Below are 18,782 nucleotides of genomic sequence, written 5' to 3' on the forward strand. Positions count from 1 at the left end.
CTTAATCATACATTAAAAAATACTAAAATAAATTAAATTTCAGTGGTCATCTGTAAATATAAAGTTATCCTAAGTTACTGTTTTATATATAGTAGATATTTTTTTACAACTGTATAAAGAAATATAATGTACTTTCCAGTTTTACCATGCAACTTGTTAAAGTTATATGTTGTGTTTATTCTCTTCCTTCTGCAGGAAATTGATGGGAAGGCACTGCTCTTACTCAGGAGTGATATGATAGTGAAATATATGGGACTGAAGCTGGGGCCTGCCCTTAAGCTGTGCTACCACATTGAACGACTTAAACAAGGAAAGTACTAGGCCGTGGAGATACCACAAATGTGTGTGTTTGTATCACACTAAGCTCTCAGGTTCACAGCCATCCCCTTTGTTTGAAACTGTTTTGCTGATATAAATAGTCTTTATTTTTTGAAAGTGCTCTCAAAATGTTAAAAAGACATTCAGGATAAAAGGGGGGGGGAGGGATTTGTATTCCACCCTGGTATTTTTGTGAACTATTTCAGAAAGTTGGCAGGCAAGGACAGTTGATCATACTGGGTGTGGGCAGGTTGGGTAACAGCGCTCTCCTAATCCTGAAAAGTGTGTTCTGTGTTACAGGCTTCAGCCAATGTGTTCGTATTCAGAACCAAAACAGCTGAATCCCAAAGGGAAATAATAAAATAAACCAGCTCCAGGTGTTTAAAATTTTTACGGTGGTGGCTGTAAACTTTTATATTGCAAGAAAAACTTGAAATAGAAGATCTTATCTCTGTAGTGAATACTCTGGTCTTCCAGAAGAGAGGAAGGGTTATGGAAGAGAGGGCTTAATACAAATATAAGCTTTTATAAAGTATGATTATCAGTCCTTCAGTAAGTTATGTGGACAAATATATGGTATATTGTCAATTTATGCAGGCAATAAATATTTCTGCTTCATGGAACAGCATATTGGCTGTATAAACAGCCATTTCTGGGACAGACTGATTTCACTGGAACAATGCATCCACATCATAAACATTCCATCTTTTTGCTCAGATTGGCATGGATATGTGTGTTCATGCTTTTTATATGTACCTGTGTATGTGTCAGGGAAATACATACTATATATATATATATATAAATACATACACAGTGTACATACATATTCAGTTTTTAATGTGTACTTTGCACTGTGCCAGAGAGAACTGTACAATTTCTTCTTGTTTTTTTTACCAGTAAATTTAGCTGTGTATTACTTTCTTTAGCACCTGTTTAATTTGTTCTTGGAGTCAGAAGGTGACAAACAATCAAAAGGTGTCTTTATTCATTCAGGTGAGATCCCTGTACTATGCAATACTCCTGAATATTCATCCCTTAAATCTGAGCCATATATTCTGATATATTTTTGGAAAGACACATTGGTTACTATGTTTTGGGTTTATATTTCCTGTAAGGAAGTGCTACTATGTAACTGATAAACCTTTTTTTGGGGGGTAAAATTGGTGCTGTTTGTTTAAGCTGCAAGAATGAGTGGTGATAATAAAACAGTTTGTTGTCACTGCGATTGTAATATACATCAGGGAGAAGAAAATATACTTTCTGTGTAGGAAACTGAATGTAATAGTGAAACCGTATATAATAGTAAAGTGATAAAACCTGTTTGCTAGGGAAGGTATAGTCCTCAAATGCTAGGGTTTATTATATTTCTTAATACCTTTTTATATGAAAGCATATAGTATAAATGTATTTTTTACAAATTCCTTTTTTGAAAATGCCTTGCTTTACTAGTAGTCTGATACTCATCAGGTTTCAACAGAGATACTGCTGCAAAATAATGAATTTGGTGACTCACAAGTCCAAGTATTTCGTTAAAGTGACTACAATGCAATTTTAATTCAGCAAGTCATTTGGACTTTGAGAATTGTTTTTGTTATTACATCATTAGACATTTGACACTAAAGTTTATATCAATTTGTTTGGCGTATCTTTTGTGGCGCATGTGTGCTTAGACAAATAATACAGGCATGCTCTTTGTAGTGAAAAAAGTCAGAGCATTGATTGAAGAAACAGAATATTTTCTTTTTATGTTAGAAAAGTACTGACTTAACTTCTGTATGGATACACCAACAATTATGTATTAAGGAAAACATCATGCCCCACATGTTCAGTATATTGTTTATACATATATATAATTGTATACTACTTCTTCCACAGTTTATTGTGCTGAATTTGGGTTCTTCAGCATAAAAAGATCTCATATAGTTTAAGTGGAAGTAATTGACTGAAAACAGTTTTCATTTTCTACGTTGCCCTTGGCATAAAAAAAACAAAGATGTTTAAATTTTCTGTTTGGCCTTTATGGAATGACATTTTTGTACATGGCACTATTATGGGTATAAATATTTGTTCAAGGCTTTGTGTGCACCCATGTGCACAGGGAATACTGTGATGTTACTGTACCAGAATTTCTCCGCGTGCTATAGCATGAGGTTCAAGCATTCAGAGTGTTACAGCAGAATATATTTTTTATTCTTTATTTTCAATGGGATGTTCCTATCTAGCAAGAAAAATAAAATAGTTTGTTCATTGTTGTAACTGTCCGTTTTGTTTGATGTCGTGTCTGTGTGTGAGCGCTGTTTGCGTAGGCAAGGGTAGCTATCTTATCTGGCAGTTTTGGACAGTTTGTGGAAACATCTGATGTAAGGAAGTTTTAATCAAAAGGGTAAAATCATTCCAACATTGTTCATCTGAAGTGAGTAATGTTTGAACTTGTCTGTGCTTTCAAAACAACAGCTTACTTAGTTATTCAGCTGTTCATTTTTGTATATCTTATTGCAACTTACAGAATTCTCATATAACCAGTGAGGGGAAGAGACTGGTAAAAACTGTCCTGCGTTCAGGTAAAGACATGAAATGTATTAAGTCAAAGCAGTTAATGGCAAGAGGTTTGAACTTCATACACTTCAAGCTTTCTTATTTCTATGATGTAGAAATCTCTTGTTTCAGTGTCTGTTCGCAGGGATCAGCCTGCGCTTGAGAAGTAACTTAGACTGGGTTAATGATAACCTCACATCCTTCACAAGCAAATGATGGAAATTGGAAGTTGGCAGTGAAAATAGCCCAGAGGCATTTTGTGTCTGATCTCTCTCCAGAGATACTCAGTAGTGGATTTGATACATTCAGTGTGTATTTGATAGAGAACATGATGTAGTCCCTTTGTTTCTCCAAGTTGCTTTTCTATCAACATGGATTCATCTGTCTATCTGGTTCTGTATCTTTCAGGCATCTTGGGAGACAGTACCATGGCTCTTTAATTTTAAATTAAAATACTGCTACCTGGGAGGACTAGCAGCTCTAACAATTCTTGTTGCAGAAGACCTGTGCAATATTGGAATTAAAGAATGCTATATGATAGGCTGTGGCAGTATACATATTGTAGGACTTTTTTACACATATGTAGGAATGACAGTGAAAGGCAGCATCATCATGTTATGAATGTTGGCTTGGAGGATAGAGCATCTTCCCCTTTTTTGTTTGCTTTTCATAAAGGCACACCATTTTTTACTTCAGGTGGTAGACACAGGGGCAAAGATGTTCATCTCATTGTATTTGTAGAAATCTTTTTCCTTTTCAGTCAGGAATATAATTTGCGAAAAGCAGTATTAACCTTCTCTGTAGCTGTGACAGTTTTGTGTGAGTCAGTGGGTGTGATTGTGTAAGCCATGAATGTGATATGAAAATTTTACATTTGAGTATCTCGAATACTTTTGTAGGAGAAAAATCAAGCCCTGGGTAGGGATGACTAAAATCTTGAACTTTTGAACCCAGTCAGATAAAAGTTTCATAAGTGTTTCTTTGTGCTTGTCTTTAATTGAAGGTGAAATTCAGAGAATTGAAACACTGTTGAATGAATAGTTTATCTTCTGGTTAATTCTGAGGGCTCCAGTCACCATTTCCCATTCATGTATTATTCCAGTGGGCCAGCTTAGGGTCATGTTTTCCTTTAAATATGAGTAACTAATAAAAATCTATTCATATGTATGTATATGTGAGCCTATAATGTAAATAATTTTAAATTTCAGTGGCCTGACATCCAGAACCAAGCAGTCAGAGCAGCCTGTATCCAGCCAACTTGAAGTGGAGTTGTCACTGTTTAGGACAAATTGTGTTACCCAATTTATCTGCTGTTTTCAGTTGGAGCTTACAGTTTTGAGAGTTTTTTTTCTGTTCTGCATTATCAAAGATTGTCTTAAATCTGGTGGTTTTTTCTAGACCACTTAGAAAACTTTGTGTGGTTCTCTAATACTCTGAAACTGTGTAATTTTTAAAAGTCTTTGCCGTAAGACTTAAAATAATAACTGATATTAATCAGTGTATAGAAAGCAATGCTACAAGGAAAACCAAAACCACTGCTCAGAATGGATGTTTCTTAATTAAATATAGCAGATTTTGTATCTACAGCTTTTTGTATTTCTAGATTTGTCTTGTATTTGTGCTGTTCTAATTAAAAGTTGAGGAGTGTATCTCAGAATTAAGGACTAGTTGAGGCTGAAAGGGATTTCTGGAAATCATCTGCTTTAACCTCCTGGTCAAGCAGGGCCACCTAGAGCTGGTTGCCCCAGACTGTGGCCAGATGGCTTTTGAATATTTCCAAGGATGGAGATTCCATGACCTCCCTGGACAACCTGTGCCAGGGCTTGGTCACCTTCACAGTGAAAAAGTGCTTCCTGATGTTCAAAGGGAACCTCCTGTGTTTCAGTTTGTGCCCGTTGCCTCTGGTCCTGTCACCGGGCACCACTTTAAAGATTCTGGCTCCATCCTCTGCACTCTCTCTTCAGGTATTTCTGTGCACTGATGAGATTCCCCCTGAGCCTTTCCTTCTCCCAGCTGAACTGTTTCAGCTCTCTCAGCCTTTCCTCACAGGAGAGATGCTCTAACCCATCATCTTTGTGGCTCGTGGTCAACTTGGTGTCCACCAAGACACCTCAGGTCCTTTTCTGCCAAGCTGCTTCCCAGGTGGGTAGCCTTCAGCATGTACTGGTGCCTGAAGTTGTCCCCAGGTGTAGGGCTTTGCACTTCCCCTTGCTGAACTTTATGAGGCTCCTGTCAGCCCATTCCTCCCACATATTGATGTCCCTCTGGATGGCAGCACAGCCCTCTGATGTATCAGCCACTCCTGCTGGTTTTGTGTAATCTGCAGGCTTGTTGAGGATATGCTCTGCCCATCACCCAGGCCATTGGTGAAGAAGGACTGGAGCCAGTAGTGATTCCTGAGGTACCTCACCAGTTACTGGCCTCTGACTGTACTTTGTGCCACTGATCATCATCCTCTGGGCCCAGCCATTCAGCCAGTTTTCTGTGCCCCTGTCTGCTCATCCAGCCTACACATCAACAGTTTGTCTGTGCGGATCTTCTGACTGTGTGCTTCCCTTTGCCACCTCTTCACCAACCTGACCTTTATTTCCCCAACTCTGCTCACATGATAACCACTCGTGTCAGTTGTAACGGATGCATCGTTTGCCATGGCTTCATCCAACTCAAACTGAATTCAGGGGAGACAGATAACACAATAGCCAAGGGATAATTTGAGCAACGTGCCCAGTCAAGGTCTGACTCCAGTCATGTTTAAAAGAAAGGTTTTCTGGTAACTATGAAAATACAACTATGAGTCAATTATTTTATTCCATAAATAGTGGACAGCCCAGGGTGCATTGGGCTCTCCTGCACAGCAGCAGGCAGCATACCAGGATCTCCCCTTGAGTAGGGACACCTCTCAAGGTTACTCCTCAAGATTGAGAAGTTCCTTGCTGCAACAGATTGTTGGTAAGTATATAGAAGCATGCTAAACTTTGAAATCTTAACTAAGTGATGTAAAGTATTGATTGTACACATATAATCCTTTAGACATAAATAATTGATCAAGTCTGGGACTGAGTCTGGATCCATCGTCACCTAAACTCTCCTCTGAGAAGGAGTTTAGGATGCAAGTGGTGTCTTTTTGAACCTCATGACTCAATGGGAGGGTCTCCCTGACGGTGTTGACTGACTCTGTCCTCTGTGCAGTAAATAGTCAAGTGTACTTTGCTATTACATCTTGTTAAGTCGTTCTCACTTTTTTGATCAAACTTTCTTAAATCTCTGGTTTATACCAATGAAAATATTACCACTTCTCTCTTACGAGTGAAGTGCGTCGCTGTACCCGACAGGTCTTATGGAAGACAGTGTCAAAGGCCTTCTGAAGTCTGGGTAGACAATATCCACTGTTCACCCCTCGTCTTTCAGGCTGCTGGTCATTTTATCATAGAAACTTAGCAAGTTGGTGAAGGGTGACTTCCTCTTGGTGAAGCCATGCTTGCTATTTGTAATGAGCATCATCTTGTTCCTTTTGCCTGAAAATGGTTTCCAGGATAGCTGCTCCATCAGTTTCCCAGGGGTGGAGATGAGGCTGACTGGCCTGTAAGTTCCCTGGGTCCTCCTCCTTGCTCTGTTTGAAGATGAGTGACATCTCCTTTCATTCCATCCTCAGGCACTTCTTCCACTCACTACGATTAGTCAGAAATTATGGAGAGGGGCCTCACTTTGCATCTGCCAGCTCCCTCAGCACTCATGGCTGCATCACATCAGGCCCCTTAGACTTAAGTTTGTTCAGTTTGCTAAGGTATTCCCTGACCCAGTCCTTTTCCACTAAGGGTCTGTTGTTTTTGCTTCAGTCTTTCCCTTTGGTCTCTGGGACCCGGGATTCCTGAGGGCTGGTCTTGCTAGGAAAGGCTGAGGCAAAGCTGATATTCAGTACTTCAGCATTTTCCATGTCCTGTGTAACAAGGTTCCCTATCTCATTAATCGGTGGGCCCACATTTTCCCCAGTATTCCTTTTGTCACCTATAAAGTGCAGTCTATTTTAATGCAGGATCATGTAAAGAAACACATTTTAAAAGTGGCTGTCAGTATTTTTTTCCTTTGATTGGCTAGCTAGTTATATAATAGAGTAAAATGAATGAAGAGGTGTGAACCTCTTCTAAGTAATGAGCCTCTTCATCTCTCTGCTGCTCTTTCTGCCGAGTCGAAGCTGTGTAGAGTTAGACTGGCTTGGTTTAAGGAGGAGGGAAAAAGAAAAAAGAGAGATCCCCTTGAGATCAATTTCAAAGGTCATATATTCCTCCTCTCTATTTTTATTACATGTAAAACTATGGGAGTGAGTAAAAAGTGCTCATTTGGAACTGCCTAAGAGTGATGCAGGGAGGCAGAAGCTGATTTCATGTCCATTTTAGTGGTGAAATGATTGCTGCTTTTTTTTTTTCAAGCCTTGATTATAATCTTTCTCTCCGTAAAGCTTACTGACTAGCCCATAATCCTGAGATTGTGTTCCCCAACTGTCAGTGTTCTGTTGTTTCAAAGGTCATGCAGAGCCATTTTGAGACTTGTTAAAATCTGAGCAGTCTGTTGTAAACTCACTGTGTTGTGAGTCTACAACTATATCTATATATAGCATTTTATATATATTTTAATTTTTTTTAAAGTGTGAATCTCAGGGTTGTTTTGGTTTTTTTAAATAGCAAAATATTTTGCTACGTTCTCCTCTGATGATTTGTCCTAAATAAATCTTCCTTATTGTGGCTGTATAGATGATGGGAATTCTATGTGTTCTTAAAATATACCATTACAGTGATCCAGTGGGCTTTTAAATCCCTCACTTACATAATCATCTATTGCTGTTCTAGCAGATCATTTTGATTAGTTGTAATTTGCCCCATTTGAATCAGAATTAGCTTCCACCAGCTCCAGAATCTCCCAGTCCTGCTGTACAAGCTGAGGAGTCCTGCACAAGCTGCTTCTCCTCATAGCTTTATGAACCACTGCTAATTTTATTTCAGCTTTCATTATCTGCAGGGGAACTGTTTAGCGCTGATAGCAAAGGCCTCACCTCTTTACTTCTTTTCTTTTTGAATACATGAAGCCATTTTCATCCACAGAGATTCACTTTTCAGCCTCCAAAATCAAAGCCCTTACAGGACAAATGATACAAGCAAACAGATTCCAGCACAAGGGGAAAAGGCGATTGCATCCCATGTTGTCTGCACAGACAAATGTGAACAGATGTACAGCTTGAAGATGGCAGAAACCCTTGCTGCCAATGGCTCCTTTCTAGTTATGACAGCTGAAAGAAAATGAATACTTTACAAAACCACCATGACAATTGCCATTACCCTGCGTTGGCTGTCCCAGCACTGAAATCAAGAGCTGGAAAGACAAAGAGTCGTCTCCCCTTCCAGGTGGCAGCTGAGGCAGTTGGCAAGGCAATGGGAAAAATCTTAATGAATGATGGTACACTTTAGAAGGTCTGGTGTTCAAATGCAAGAGGTCATGATTTCACTTACTTTTCCCCTTTCTTATGTTTAGGTTTTTTTCAGTTGTTATGGAGGCACTCTTTCCCTAAGGACTGTGCTAATGCTGTCTAGATTGCCAAGAATGGGGTTTTCAAACAAGTCTGAACTCTTCCTCCCTCAACTTCACCTCTCCAAACCAGTCCAAACCTCCTCTTATTGGAGACCGTTTTGAGGGAAGGATCTTTCCATGTACTTCTTACTCCTGCATGTTTTGAAAAATAAGAGAAGGGCTTTGCAGCTCGCTTGCTTTGTTTCTGATGTAAGTACCAACTGTTGCTACTGATTTCAACTCTTGCCTGGGCATGTAGGTGGTACTCTGTTAGGAACAGATGCCTGTCACTGGGCAATGTTACTCAAGGTGTGACCTACATAGTGCTTTTCTGTCTGTCAGTCTGTCTTCTTAAAATAGTGGGCAGGGAGAAATTAATAAATAAATGTTTAGTTTTAGTGTGCCCTTGGTTTATGCTCATCCTTTAGAGGTGAGGTACTAGATAGGTCATTGTAAGGTACTGGGACATGATTGGTTCTTAGGCTCAATGGGTAATGGGGGGGGGGCTGGCCATTTTGTTGGTTGGTTGGTTTCGGTTTGGGGGTTTTTTGTTGGTTTGTGGTGTTTGTTTTTTGTTTTTTTGTTTTTTTTTTTATCTGACCGCTCTCAGCTGTTTGTTTACTTTCAAGAGACCAGCTCAGCTGAAGAGAGCACATTACTTTCATATGTCTTTGCACTCACCATAGTATATTAATTGCAATTGCCTAGGTGGTGTTTGACTACAGGAAATGAACACGTTGGGGAAAGTTTAAATGTTTTGAAAGAAAACAGAAATGCAAGCCTGGGATGAGTGATAGGGTTTGTGTGCAATAAACATGGGAAAGAAAATATATGAAGAATGAAGTAATGGAAAATTAGGAACGAGAAAACCAGGTGGATATACCAAGTTAAGCTGTTTCAGATTCAGATGCACTGACTGTTGAGTCATGACTTGTGTCTTTGACTGTTTGTGTTAAACTGAGATTTTAAAGGGGAAAGTTAGAAATGAACATTTTTGAACCATATCAGATGTGTGAAGTCTTTTATCTTGACATGATTTTATCTGAAAATATGGGCTGAATCCTTGTAATTCCCAACCCAATTCTTGGCACATGCACTCTGTCCTTAAATTGTTTCTTCTTCATTGAATGAAGTACTGCTACCAATTCCCTCTCAGTATGGTTTCTTTTAACACCAGACCATTTTAGTCAATGAAGGCCTTCCTTACTGAGTTGAGGATATGAGAGATCTGACCAGATACCAACATCTGCTTTACAAAGAGATGAATAGCTCTCTTGACTCTAATGGTTTTATTAACCAGTATCTATCATGGGACTCTCAATATACCTTTCAACTTAAGTATATTCCTCATTTATATTGCTGGTTTTTTGCAAGTAAGCTGGAACAACCCCATTACTTGAGTCCTTCATTGAAAGACCTAGTTGGCATTGAGAAGGAAATAATAGGATCAGCCGGGTTGGAAAGGACCTGTGAGATCATCAAGTCCAACCCTTGATCCAACACTGCCGTGGTTACTAGACCATGGCACTAAGTGCCACATCCAGTCTCATCTTAAAAACCTTCAGGGACGGAGAATCCACCACTTCCCTGGGCAGCCCATTTCAATGCCTGATTACCCTCTGTGTAAAGAATTTTTTCCTAATATCCAACCTAAACCTCCCCTGGCACAGCTTAAGACCATGCCCTCTTGTCTTGCTGATAGTTGCCTGAGAGAAGAGACCGATCCCCACCTGGCTACAACCTCCTTTCAGGCAGTTGTAGAGAGTGATGAGGTCTCCCCTGAGCCTCCTCTTCTCCAGGCTGAACAACCCCAGCTCCCTCAGCCTTTCCTCATACAACTTGTGCTCGAGTCCCTTCACCAGCTTTGTTGCTCTTCTCTATTCAGGTCCACATTATACTAACCAAGAAATGTTGGCCAGGTCCCATGTTCTACCACACAAGAGGTCTTGCTTGAAAGTCCAGTTGTCCAGAATATCTAGCAAAAAAAATACCCATAGAGAATATTTCTGTTTTCTTAGATCTTGGGTTTTGCACAGATTGCTGTGGCAAAAAGCAGACATCAGCACTTAAATATTCTGTGGGTCTTTTTTAACCCTACTCTGGCCCCTATGCACACAAACACAGGTGGTGCTGGGTGAGTGTGGCAGATGCATTATCGGGCTTTAAGATAGAGTGTGGTGGCTTTGTGCCATCCTGGCTGAGCTGTAGAGAGTCTCTGAAGGCCAGGGACATGCTCTCTTATGCTGGACTGTGCTCTGTGACCAAGCTTTCAAAGTACTTATTTTGAAACATTTATTTAAAAAATAAAAAAAATCCAGCTATTACCTTTATGAATGTAGGTATGTTGTTTTTTGTGGCTTTTTGTTTTCAATTGTCAAAAAATGACTTTTTGTGTGTATCAGAAACCTCAAAAATTAATAGCTTTCCTGTTCTTGTTGACTGGACTTTTAGGGGTTTGCTTGGGGTACATAAGCTTCAGAAAGAAGAACCTCTTTGTTTTGTGTCCAGTGGCACACCCTTGGTCTTAGATGCTAGACTAGGACAAAACATTGCCTCCAGTTCTTAAGCAAAGAAAGATGGGAACTCCGTTGATGAGGATGTGGTGGGAAGGATGATATTGAAGCAGTGCAGAAAATGTGACCGTTTTGAGACAGCATTTCACTGGGAACATACTTCTAAACAGTGAAAACTGATGTTCCACTTGGAAAATAGTCCTCCCTTCCAGATATTTGATGAGATTGTACCCTGCTGTTTGCACTTTTAATTTTCCTATCTTAGTTTGAAAGAATCCTAATAATTTCAGTACTAGGATATTATCCTATTATTCTAGGAGAGCTTGAGTTATATGGGCACAAACCAGTGCTAAATATTTTAGTGCTTAGTAATATTTCTCCTCAAACATGAAGAAATGTTTCAGATGGTTCAACAACAGAATGGATTTTCCTAACATGGTTTCAATACCCTGATTTGAACAACTGTGAAAAATGTGTTTTCTCCACTAAAATTAGAGGATTTGCTTGTGTGTGTAAGACTGCCTCAGAGCACTCTGAATTGCAAACTTCAACATTAAGAGTATGTGGTATAATCTAAGAGAAATGCAACCTTAAATAAGAGGAGGGGGACGCATTGGGACAAAAGTGAAAGGTGAGTGAAAAGAGCAAATTGCACTAATTAACACCATTCATGTCACAATGTCAGGCTGGCTGCATTTGGGAAGGCAGGAACAGATCCCAGGCAGAGGAAAGTAAGGTCTTTGACTGAGCCCTTCAGCATGTTTTTATAAACTTGAGCACAAAAAGAAACCAAAACATCTGGCACCAGGATATTATGCAATGTTGTTTTATGCTGTTTTCATTGTCTAATATTCTTCATGAGAACTGTTAACGAGTTGCTTATTGTTGTCAGATCGCTGTCCCGAGGTGCCTCTGTGAAAGTGAAGTGGCACAGACTTCCCTGAATCGCACCCTGAGGTGCTCAGTGGACACTTCTGTGCCAGCCAGTTTCCCCTGAGACCTTTCAGGTGCAAGTGTGTGAAGCTGATCCTTGAGCCCCAATGGGTCAAACCTCTGCAGGGATGTGCAAGGTGGTGTAATCATGCTGCTGCTCTGGAAGGACTGAGCAGAAAATGGGTAAAAGTGGTTAAAAAAGTTGGCAGTGATCAGGAGACATACTGGCATATCAATTTGACAGCAGATAGGAGCATGAGTGGTAGAAGAGCATAGGTCACACACATTACTTTGGGCCTGTGAGAGGCAGAAATGGCTGCCTTTGCTTGTTCTCCTTCCTTTTGCTGCCGCCCTTCCCTGTCCCGTGCTGTCAGGGCAGGAGCAGGAGCGGGAAGGCTGTGCTGCCTTGTGTGCTCCACCTGTGTGTGGTTTGATGTATGGTCTCCCCCAGCCCTCACTTCTTGGCTGTCTTCAGCCCAAGAGAGCAGGAGACTCTCCCCATGCTCAGTGCTCACCTTTCTTCCCACTCTCGCTGAGTGGCCCAGGAGCCTTGTCTGAAGCTGACACCTTCCTTTTCTCTCTCTGCCATCGGATCATGGCCAAGGGCCAGCATTTTGGTTCTCCCTTTTCTTCTCTCGCTGGCTGCTTGCTGACTTCAGTAAAGGTGGGATGCTAACAGGCTTGGGGTTGGATCTTGTCTCAGCTTCCATTGCCTTTCCTCTCCCTATTCTCCACCCTTTCCTTGCTCTCATAACTGTCTGTGTCTTACCCGAGTGCTTGGTGTTCTCCCAACCTAGAAACTGTTTAGTCCAGGTAAGTTCCATGACTGAGAAGCTGCTCATTCTTCTTTAGGATTAATTTATTTTGTTAACAGCTAACTCCATGTGCTGAAACCTTAGCTGTGCACCCCTGGTCCTGGAGCTATGCCTTGGGCAGCACAGGGGAAGGGGACCAGCTGTCCTGTGGAGGAAAGCTCTTGGTAGGAAAGCTGGTACATTGGAGCTCTCCTGCCCGTGAGGCTGCCACGCACTATGACCTTCATGTGAGATACACAGCCCTGCTCCCTTCCTTGGATTCAGTTTCTGGATACCTGCAAAACCCCTGCCTGACAGGGGTAAGAGAGCAGAGGGGAAGGTAACACACCCCTGCAACCCTCTCCCCTCTCACCCCCTAATAAAAGCCCACACCCAAAGGCCAAGTCACAGGAAGCTTGGAGCCAACAACGGGCTGCCCTTGAGGGCACAGTTCCTCTCTCCCTTTCTCTCTCCCCCTTACATACACCCATCATTGTAAAACATCGTCCTCTTACCATTACAGCTTAATGACTTTCCCTTCAACTTCACTAGAGGTATTAATGTCTCCATTAACAGCCACCAGAAATGGAAGCTCCATATATCACAAGTGCAGCTCAGTGTCCTTCTCCTCATACAGAAGTTTCATAAGCAGTTAAAATGTAGCCCTGTAGAAAATTAATGGCCCAATATACAAAATCTGTAATTGCTGCTAGAGGCGAGGAGGAGGAGGTGGTGGTGGAAGTCTTCAATCTTGGTGTAATTAAGTATCTTGTTCTGTGGCTGCTTCTCCCCTATGCTGACGGGATATAGGACTTGTGCTTCACACACGAGGGATGGTGGGAGGCAAATGGTCCCTACTTAGCATCGTTTGCCCGACAGAGTTAAGCAGCAGGAGAGGTGCTGGTGTGTGGCTCCTCTTCCCATGGCCCAGCTGTGGTTGGGCTGTGGTTACATGAAAGGGTAGCAGGGTAGGGAGTGGGAGCTGCCTGAAGCCTTCCCAGGAAGATGCTGCTCAGACTATCCCCTGTGCCATTGCAGTTTAAGCAATGGAAAAGCCAGGTAGTGGGGTGTGCGAGCCCAGTCTGCTCTGCTCATCCATTTCTAGTGGTGTGGCTCCAGCCTGTGTTGCTGTGTGGTATTGGGGACATTGGTGGCAACCAGCAGTGCGAGGGAGCTTGCCCCATTCTGGAGGTGGCCCTGTAAAGTCAGGGAGGCTGGTCCTGGGGTGGCAGAGCGGGGTGCTAGGATAATTGGAGCCTGATCTAGTTTTCCTCAGCCCTGTTTCAGAGGGAGGAGGTTGTAGTCACTCTTTCAAGGGTCTGGGGCAAGATACAGCCACGTGGCTGCTGGTCTAGTCTGCTGTTACCAGTACCAGTTGGCTTTAAACTCAATTAGTTGCCCCCAGGCATTGGGTGTTTTGACAGTGCTTGTATGGGCTTATAATGTCATAAAATGTGATTTAGCCTAATTTGTTGTCAGCGTTTCTGGAGCTTGTGGTCTAAATTCAGTTAAACCAGACCACTGTGTGCAGAGTGGGCTGGGAGGCACCTTCAGCATTGATGTTCCCATTAAAGGCCTGGGAGGCACCTTCAGCATTGATGTTCCCATTAAAGGCCTGTGAGGGAGAGGAGGGGACACACGAGCACCTGCGGCCAATGTCACCGATGGGCACTGCTCTGCCTGTCCCAGGTGCCCTGTGACCGGCAGGAGGGGCAGTGGTGGACACCCTCCCTCTGCCTGCTGAGGATGCTGCAGGGAATGACACTCACACAAGGATGGCAAGGATTTGGGGCAGTTGGTGCAGCAGAGGCAACCATCAGAGTGAGAAGCACATACTTGTTTAAAAAAAAAATTAGAAAAGTATCCCAGAAACTTCTTTTGAGCTTGCATCTGTCAACTGCAAAACAGAAATGACAGCAGCTAATGCTGTGACTGCCTTATTTTTAAATAATCTGGTGTAGCCTTGAGGGAAAATCATATTTTCAGAAGGTTTTTGACACTCTAGAAGGGGCCCAGCTGAAACAGACAGGGACAGTGACAACTGGGATGGCCATCTCAAGGGATGTTGAAATCCTCAGCCTTTGCACTGCAATAACCAGATGACACATTTCATCAGCACAGTTTCTTGGAAGAAGCAAAATAAAGTAGTAGAGTATTTTCAATTAAGAAAAAAGATATTTTTAAAAAAATACAGTCAGATGACTAAACATTAATGAATCCATCAACACTTTACGCTTTTCTGAACAGTGTCAGTTCTGCCTCCTCTGGGAAAATAAAAGGCTTTAAAAATACTTAAAAAACAAGAGTTTGACAGCATTTATGCTATGGTTATGTGAAAGTCCTTCACTTCTGTATTAAGCAAGAGGGCAGTGATCCTTCAGCCCAGGAAAAGAGAAACAGCATGCCTATCCTAACCTCCTAGTGCAGATGCATTTTCCAAATACTGAATTAATGTCTGCTGGCATCAAAACTTGAAACAGATTTTGGCATGACACTGGTGCCTAAGGAGGTGATTAGACTTCAGACCCTGATGCCAGTTCTTTGGGCAACTTTTCATTGTATGAACAACTGCAGAAACCTTTGGGAAGAGGAGTCTTGGAAGTAGATTGGATGCAGATAGGCAAAGGAAGGCACAGCGTGTGACAGCATCCAGCTGATGGGTTTACAATGGCTTTTTTTATTTAGACAGTCCTGGTGCAGTGCTGGGAACTGCAATTTGAAATTATTTTAAAAAAATCTTTTCTACAGGTATAGCCACAAAAAAGGCAGTGCCCACCAAAGATCGTTCTCCTGCTCTCACATTTGTCTTTCAGGGTTCTCCTGTTCTCACATTTGTCAGGATGGGTTTTTACAAGTGAGCCATGTGAACTTCAAAGCCAATAGACAGTAATGCATTTCCAGCTCATTTCCATACACAAGTGCAAAACCGTAACCTAGCAGAACTTTTATTTTAATTGTACATTCACATTTCTCCATTGATGTGGGTGGCTTGTACACTGCCGAGTGATAAAGTTACACAGCTCTGCTCTTTTCGTGCATTGATTTCAGCCATCAAAGAAACTTAGAAAACTAACAATAAACAACTTTTCCATATATCTGTAGTCAGGCTGGGAAAAATTATGGGATTTTCTTTTTCCTTCCCTTCCTGCCCCCTGGCAACCAAATTCCCCTGACTTTTAGGCTTTTCTGTTTTAAATGACTGATAACATTACTTAATATTTAAGATGGTTTCTGATGGGTCTCTTGCAATGAACCTGGCTTAGGTGCACACTAGGCTGTGCTGCTCTCACTCTTCTGGTAGCTCGTTTGGGTGCATCGTTAGCAGTTGTTGTGACGTGCTCTTCGACAGTGCTGCGGGACAATATAATTTTTCTTAGCCTGCTATTTTTTCCTAACATTTTAGGTTCATCACAAGTCAGTTGCGGTGCTTTACAGTTTACAGACTTTTTTTGCACAACCTTCTCTGTAGACTGAAAGCCATTCCAAAATGACAAAAAAATGCCGCAACCAATTAGCACGTACAAACATTTATTTTGAAATTTCCATTCTGACTGTTATGAAGAATTACATCATCAAAGCACTTCATGGCAGTGAAAATAGCTCTTACCCCTCTGACTCATCCATTACTCCATTAAAGCTGCAAAATGTGCAATCTGCTTGAAAAATAGGTTGCTTTTTATTCAGTTTCCCATGAAAAGTCAAAATTTGTAACAAAAAAAAGGAAAAAAACAAACCAGCCCAGCTTATAGGGACTCTACATCTGATCCTCTCCCCCTTCCCCCAAAAATAACTTACAAAGATAGTTTAAAGTTTTAAATGAGTTTAAAACCAAGTGCATCTTTTTTATTATTTTTTTTCTTCTTCTCATAATAATCTTAAAATTCTAAAAACCCATAATTTACTTTCTTGGAAAAAAGGCAGCGAGCCGTTGCTTCTTGATTGGAAGAATATGTATCTCCGGTGAGTTCATTTTCTTTAGCTTTACGCTCCTGTTTTTGATGGGTTTCCTGAGGGCCTCGGCGCTGTCCCTGGGCTCGGGTGGGCTCTTCACATCATAGCACTGCAGCACCGAGTCCTGGGGCAGGTCCCTTTTGAAGGAAAAGTTTTTGGTGGAGACCCCCGACAGGCCTTTGATCTTGCCGCAGAAGATGGTGGGCACGGCGTCCTTGACGGAGACGATGACTTTGGCTGTCTGCGAGGTGCTGACGATTTCGATGTTGTTGCCGGCCTTGGGCTCGCAGCCCGCCCTGCCCGCCTGTTCCACCAGCCACTTCTGTGGCTGCCGCAGCAGCTCGGCCGTGCTGCCGCCCGGCGCCCTGCCCTCCGCCTTGCCTGCCGCCTCTGGGGGCTTGCAGGGGGCGAAGGGGGCAGCGGGGCCGGGAAGCTTGTCCGGCATGGGGTGGGCACTGCCCTCAGTGGTGGTGGTGGGGCCAGGGCCAGCCGGCTCCCCATGGGGCCCCCCTGGCTTGCGACATGAGGCGAGGGACAGGTCCAGGGCCCCGTCCTCTGGCGGTGGTGGTGGTGGCGGCAGCGTGGCCTCGCTGGCCCGAAGCGCAGGCGGCCCTTTCATGGAGAGGTCCAAGGCCTCATTCTCACCACCCATCTTGATGACAGTGTGACGGCTCAGCTGGGGAAACTCTCGCGGGTGGAGGAGTTCAAAGGGCTTTGTCTCCTCCTTCTCCAAGGGGGTCTGGGTGCCCTTGCAGGAGTGAGGGGTGAAGAGTGGTGGCTTGGGTGGGTCAGGGGCTGCCTTGGCCTCGGTGCCGTGGGGCACAGGGATGGGGACAGGGATGGGGATGGGGACAGGGACAGGCAGGGGCACAATAACGGGGTAGGGCACCAGCAGCGTGGCAGGGGGCACCAGTGGGGAGAGGGGTGAGCTGAAGGCCTGGGGTGGGAGAGTGGCGTAGTCAGGGGGTGGCTGACAGGGGGCAGAGCCCAGGGCACCCTGTGATGGAAACAGGTCCTGAAGGACGGCAGCAAACCCCGGTGTCTGAAAGACAGGGGGCAGGACGGACTCTTGAGTTTGGCCAGAGGGCTTGGGATCCAGGAGCTGGGGCTGCCCGACAGGGGTGGCGTTGCCGGGGAAAAGGCCAGTGTGCAAGGGGCTGGCAGGGCAGGCAGCCCCCGGGGGCAGCACCAGGGGTGAGTTCAGGTGCTGGAAGACATGCTGCTCCAGGAGGACGGGCAGCGGGATGGGGCCCTGGGTGGTCATGACGTAGGGGGTGGCAGCATTGGTGGCTGGCATCTGCGGGGCGGCGCTGCCGGCAACCTGCAGGTGGATGGGTAGGACAACAGGGCTGTCCCCCAGGCAGATGGGCTGCAGCACAGTGGCCGCCACCTTCAGAGCCACCCCACTCTGCGACTCGGCTGGAGGCGTCAGGATGGAGGGTGCAGGAACTGTCACCAGCGGGGAAAGGGCTTTCTTCATCAGGTCGGCCGAGTTGATGTTCCAGGCCTCTGCTGTGATCAGCTGGGCCACCCCATTCTCCAGCTTGTTGTTGGCCATTGCCGAGGGCGAGTTGGTGACATCCATGGGCAGGTTTGGGGCATCCTTGTACAGCTCCTCCATGTTGCAGGGCTTCTCGGGCTCTGCTGGCACCACCTCTACATCGCTGTCAGTGGGACCTGTGGCAGCTCCACGCTGCCAGGAGCATCAGCACTGACATAATTTGGCCTGCAAGCCAAAAAACATATTTTAGGCACCACATAAATCTCCTCCCTAAAATAATATTTGCAATTGCCTTTAAAGACCCCGTCACCCAAGAAAAGCCGTTAAGTGTTTCCATGCTTCAGGCTAACATATGTATAAGACTGCACTATATATACAGAGATGCTGGATATACATACATCCGTGAGTGTTGTGCAAAGAGTTTTGAGGAACTTATATTTAGCCATAAACACAGATAATTTAAAAGGCCTCGAGGAATGCCTGCAGCCAAAAAAACCTTCCCAGTATGCAGCCTGAAACAAGGACTCGGGATGCCCATTCCACGTTTTTAAACAAAGCTTCACGGAATGACAGTGCACGGCAGAGCTCAGTGACAGCATGTTGTTTTAACTCAACAGAAGCCCCCCAAACAAGTATTTCTAAGAATATTCCACCACTGGCAAAGGCTACTTGATTCCC

The 18,782-nt window shown here is 43.5% G+C and overlaps 2 protein-coding genes across 12 annotated transcripts in view; one reads left to right on the plus strand and one right to left on the minus strand.

Moving 5' to 3' along the window:
- Positions 1–2,121, plus strand: part of SCML2 (Scm polycomb group protein like 2) — a 70,891-nt gene extending 68,770 nt beyond the window's left edge. For all 8 annotated transcript variants that reach the window (XM_032679856.1, XM_032679857.1, XM_032679859.1 and 5 more), the window contains 2 exons: positions 196–310; positions 619–2,121. In XM_032679856.1, coding sequence (XP_032535747.1) covers positions 196–310; positions 619–659 — 156 coding nt within the window. In that variant the 3' untranslated portion in view covers positions 660–2,121. The remainder of the gene's footprint in view (positions 1–195; positions 311–618) is intronic.
- A 13,188-nt stretch (positions 2,122–15,309) lies between these two features.
- RAI2 (retinoic acid induced 2) overlaps positions 15,310–18,782 on the minus strand; it is a 49,013-nt gene continuing 45,540 nt past the window's right edge. For all 4 annotated transcript variants that reach the window (XM_032680474.1, XM_032680476.1, XM_032680475.1 and 1 more), the window contains exon 2: positions 15,310–18,329. In XM_032680474.1, coding sequence (XP_032536365.1) covers positions 16,551–18,224 — 1,674 coding nt within the window. In that variant the 5' untranslated portion in view covers positions 18,225–18,329 and the 3' untranslated portion in view covers positions 15,310–16,550. The remainder of the gene's footprint in view (positions 18,330–18,782) is intronic.

Source organism: Chiroxiphia lanceolata, chromosome 2, assembly GCF_009829145.1.
Source record: "Chiroxiphia lanceolata isolate bChiLan1 chromosome 2, bChiLan1.pri, whole genome shotgun sequence".
In the NCBI taxonomy this organism is placed as follows: domain Eukaryota; kingdom Metazoa; phylum Chordata; class Aves; order Passeriformes; family Pipridae; genus Chiroxiphia; species Chiroxiphia lanceolata.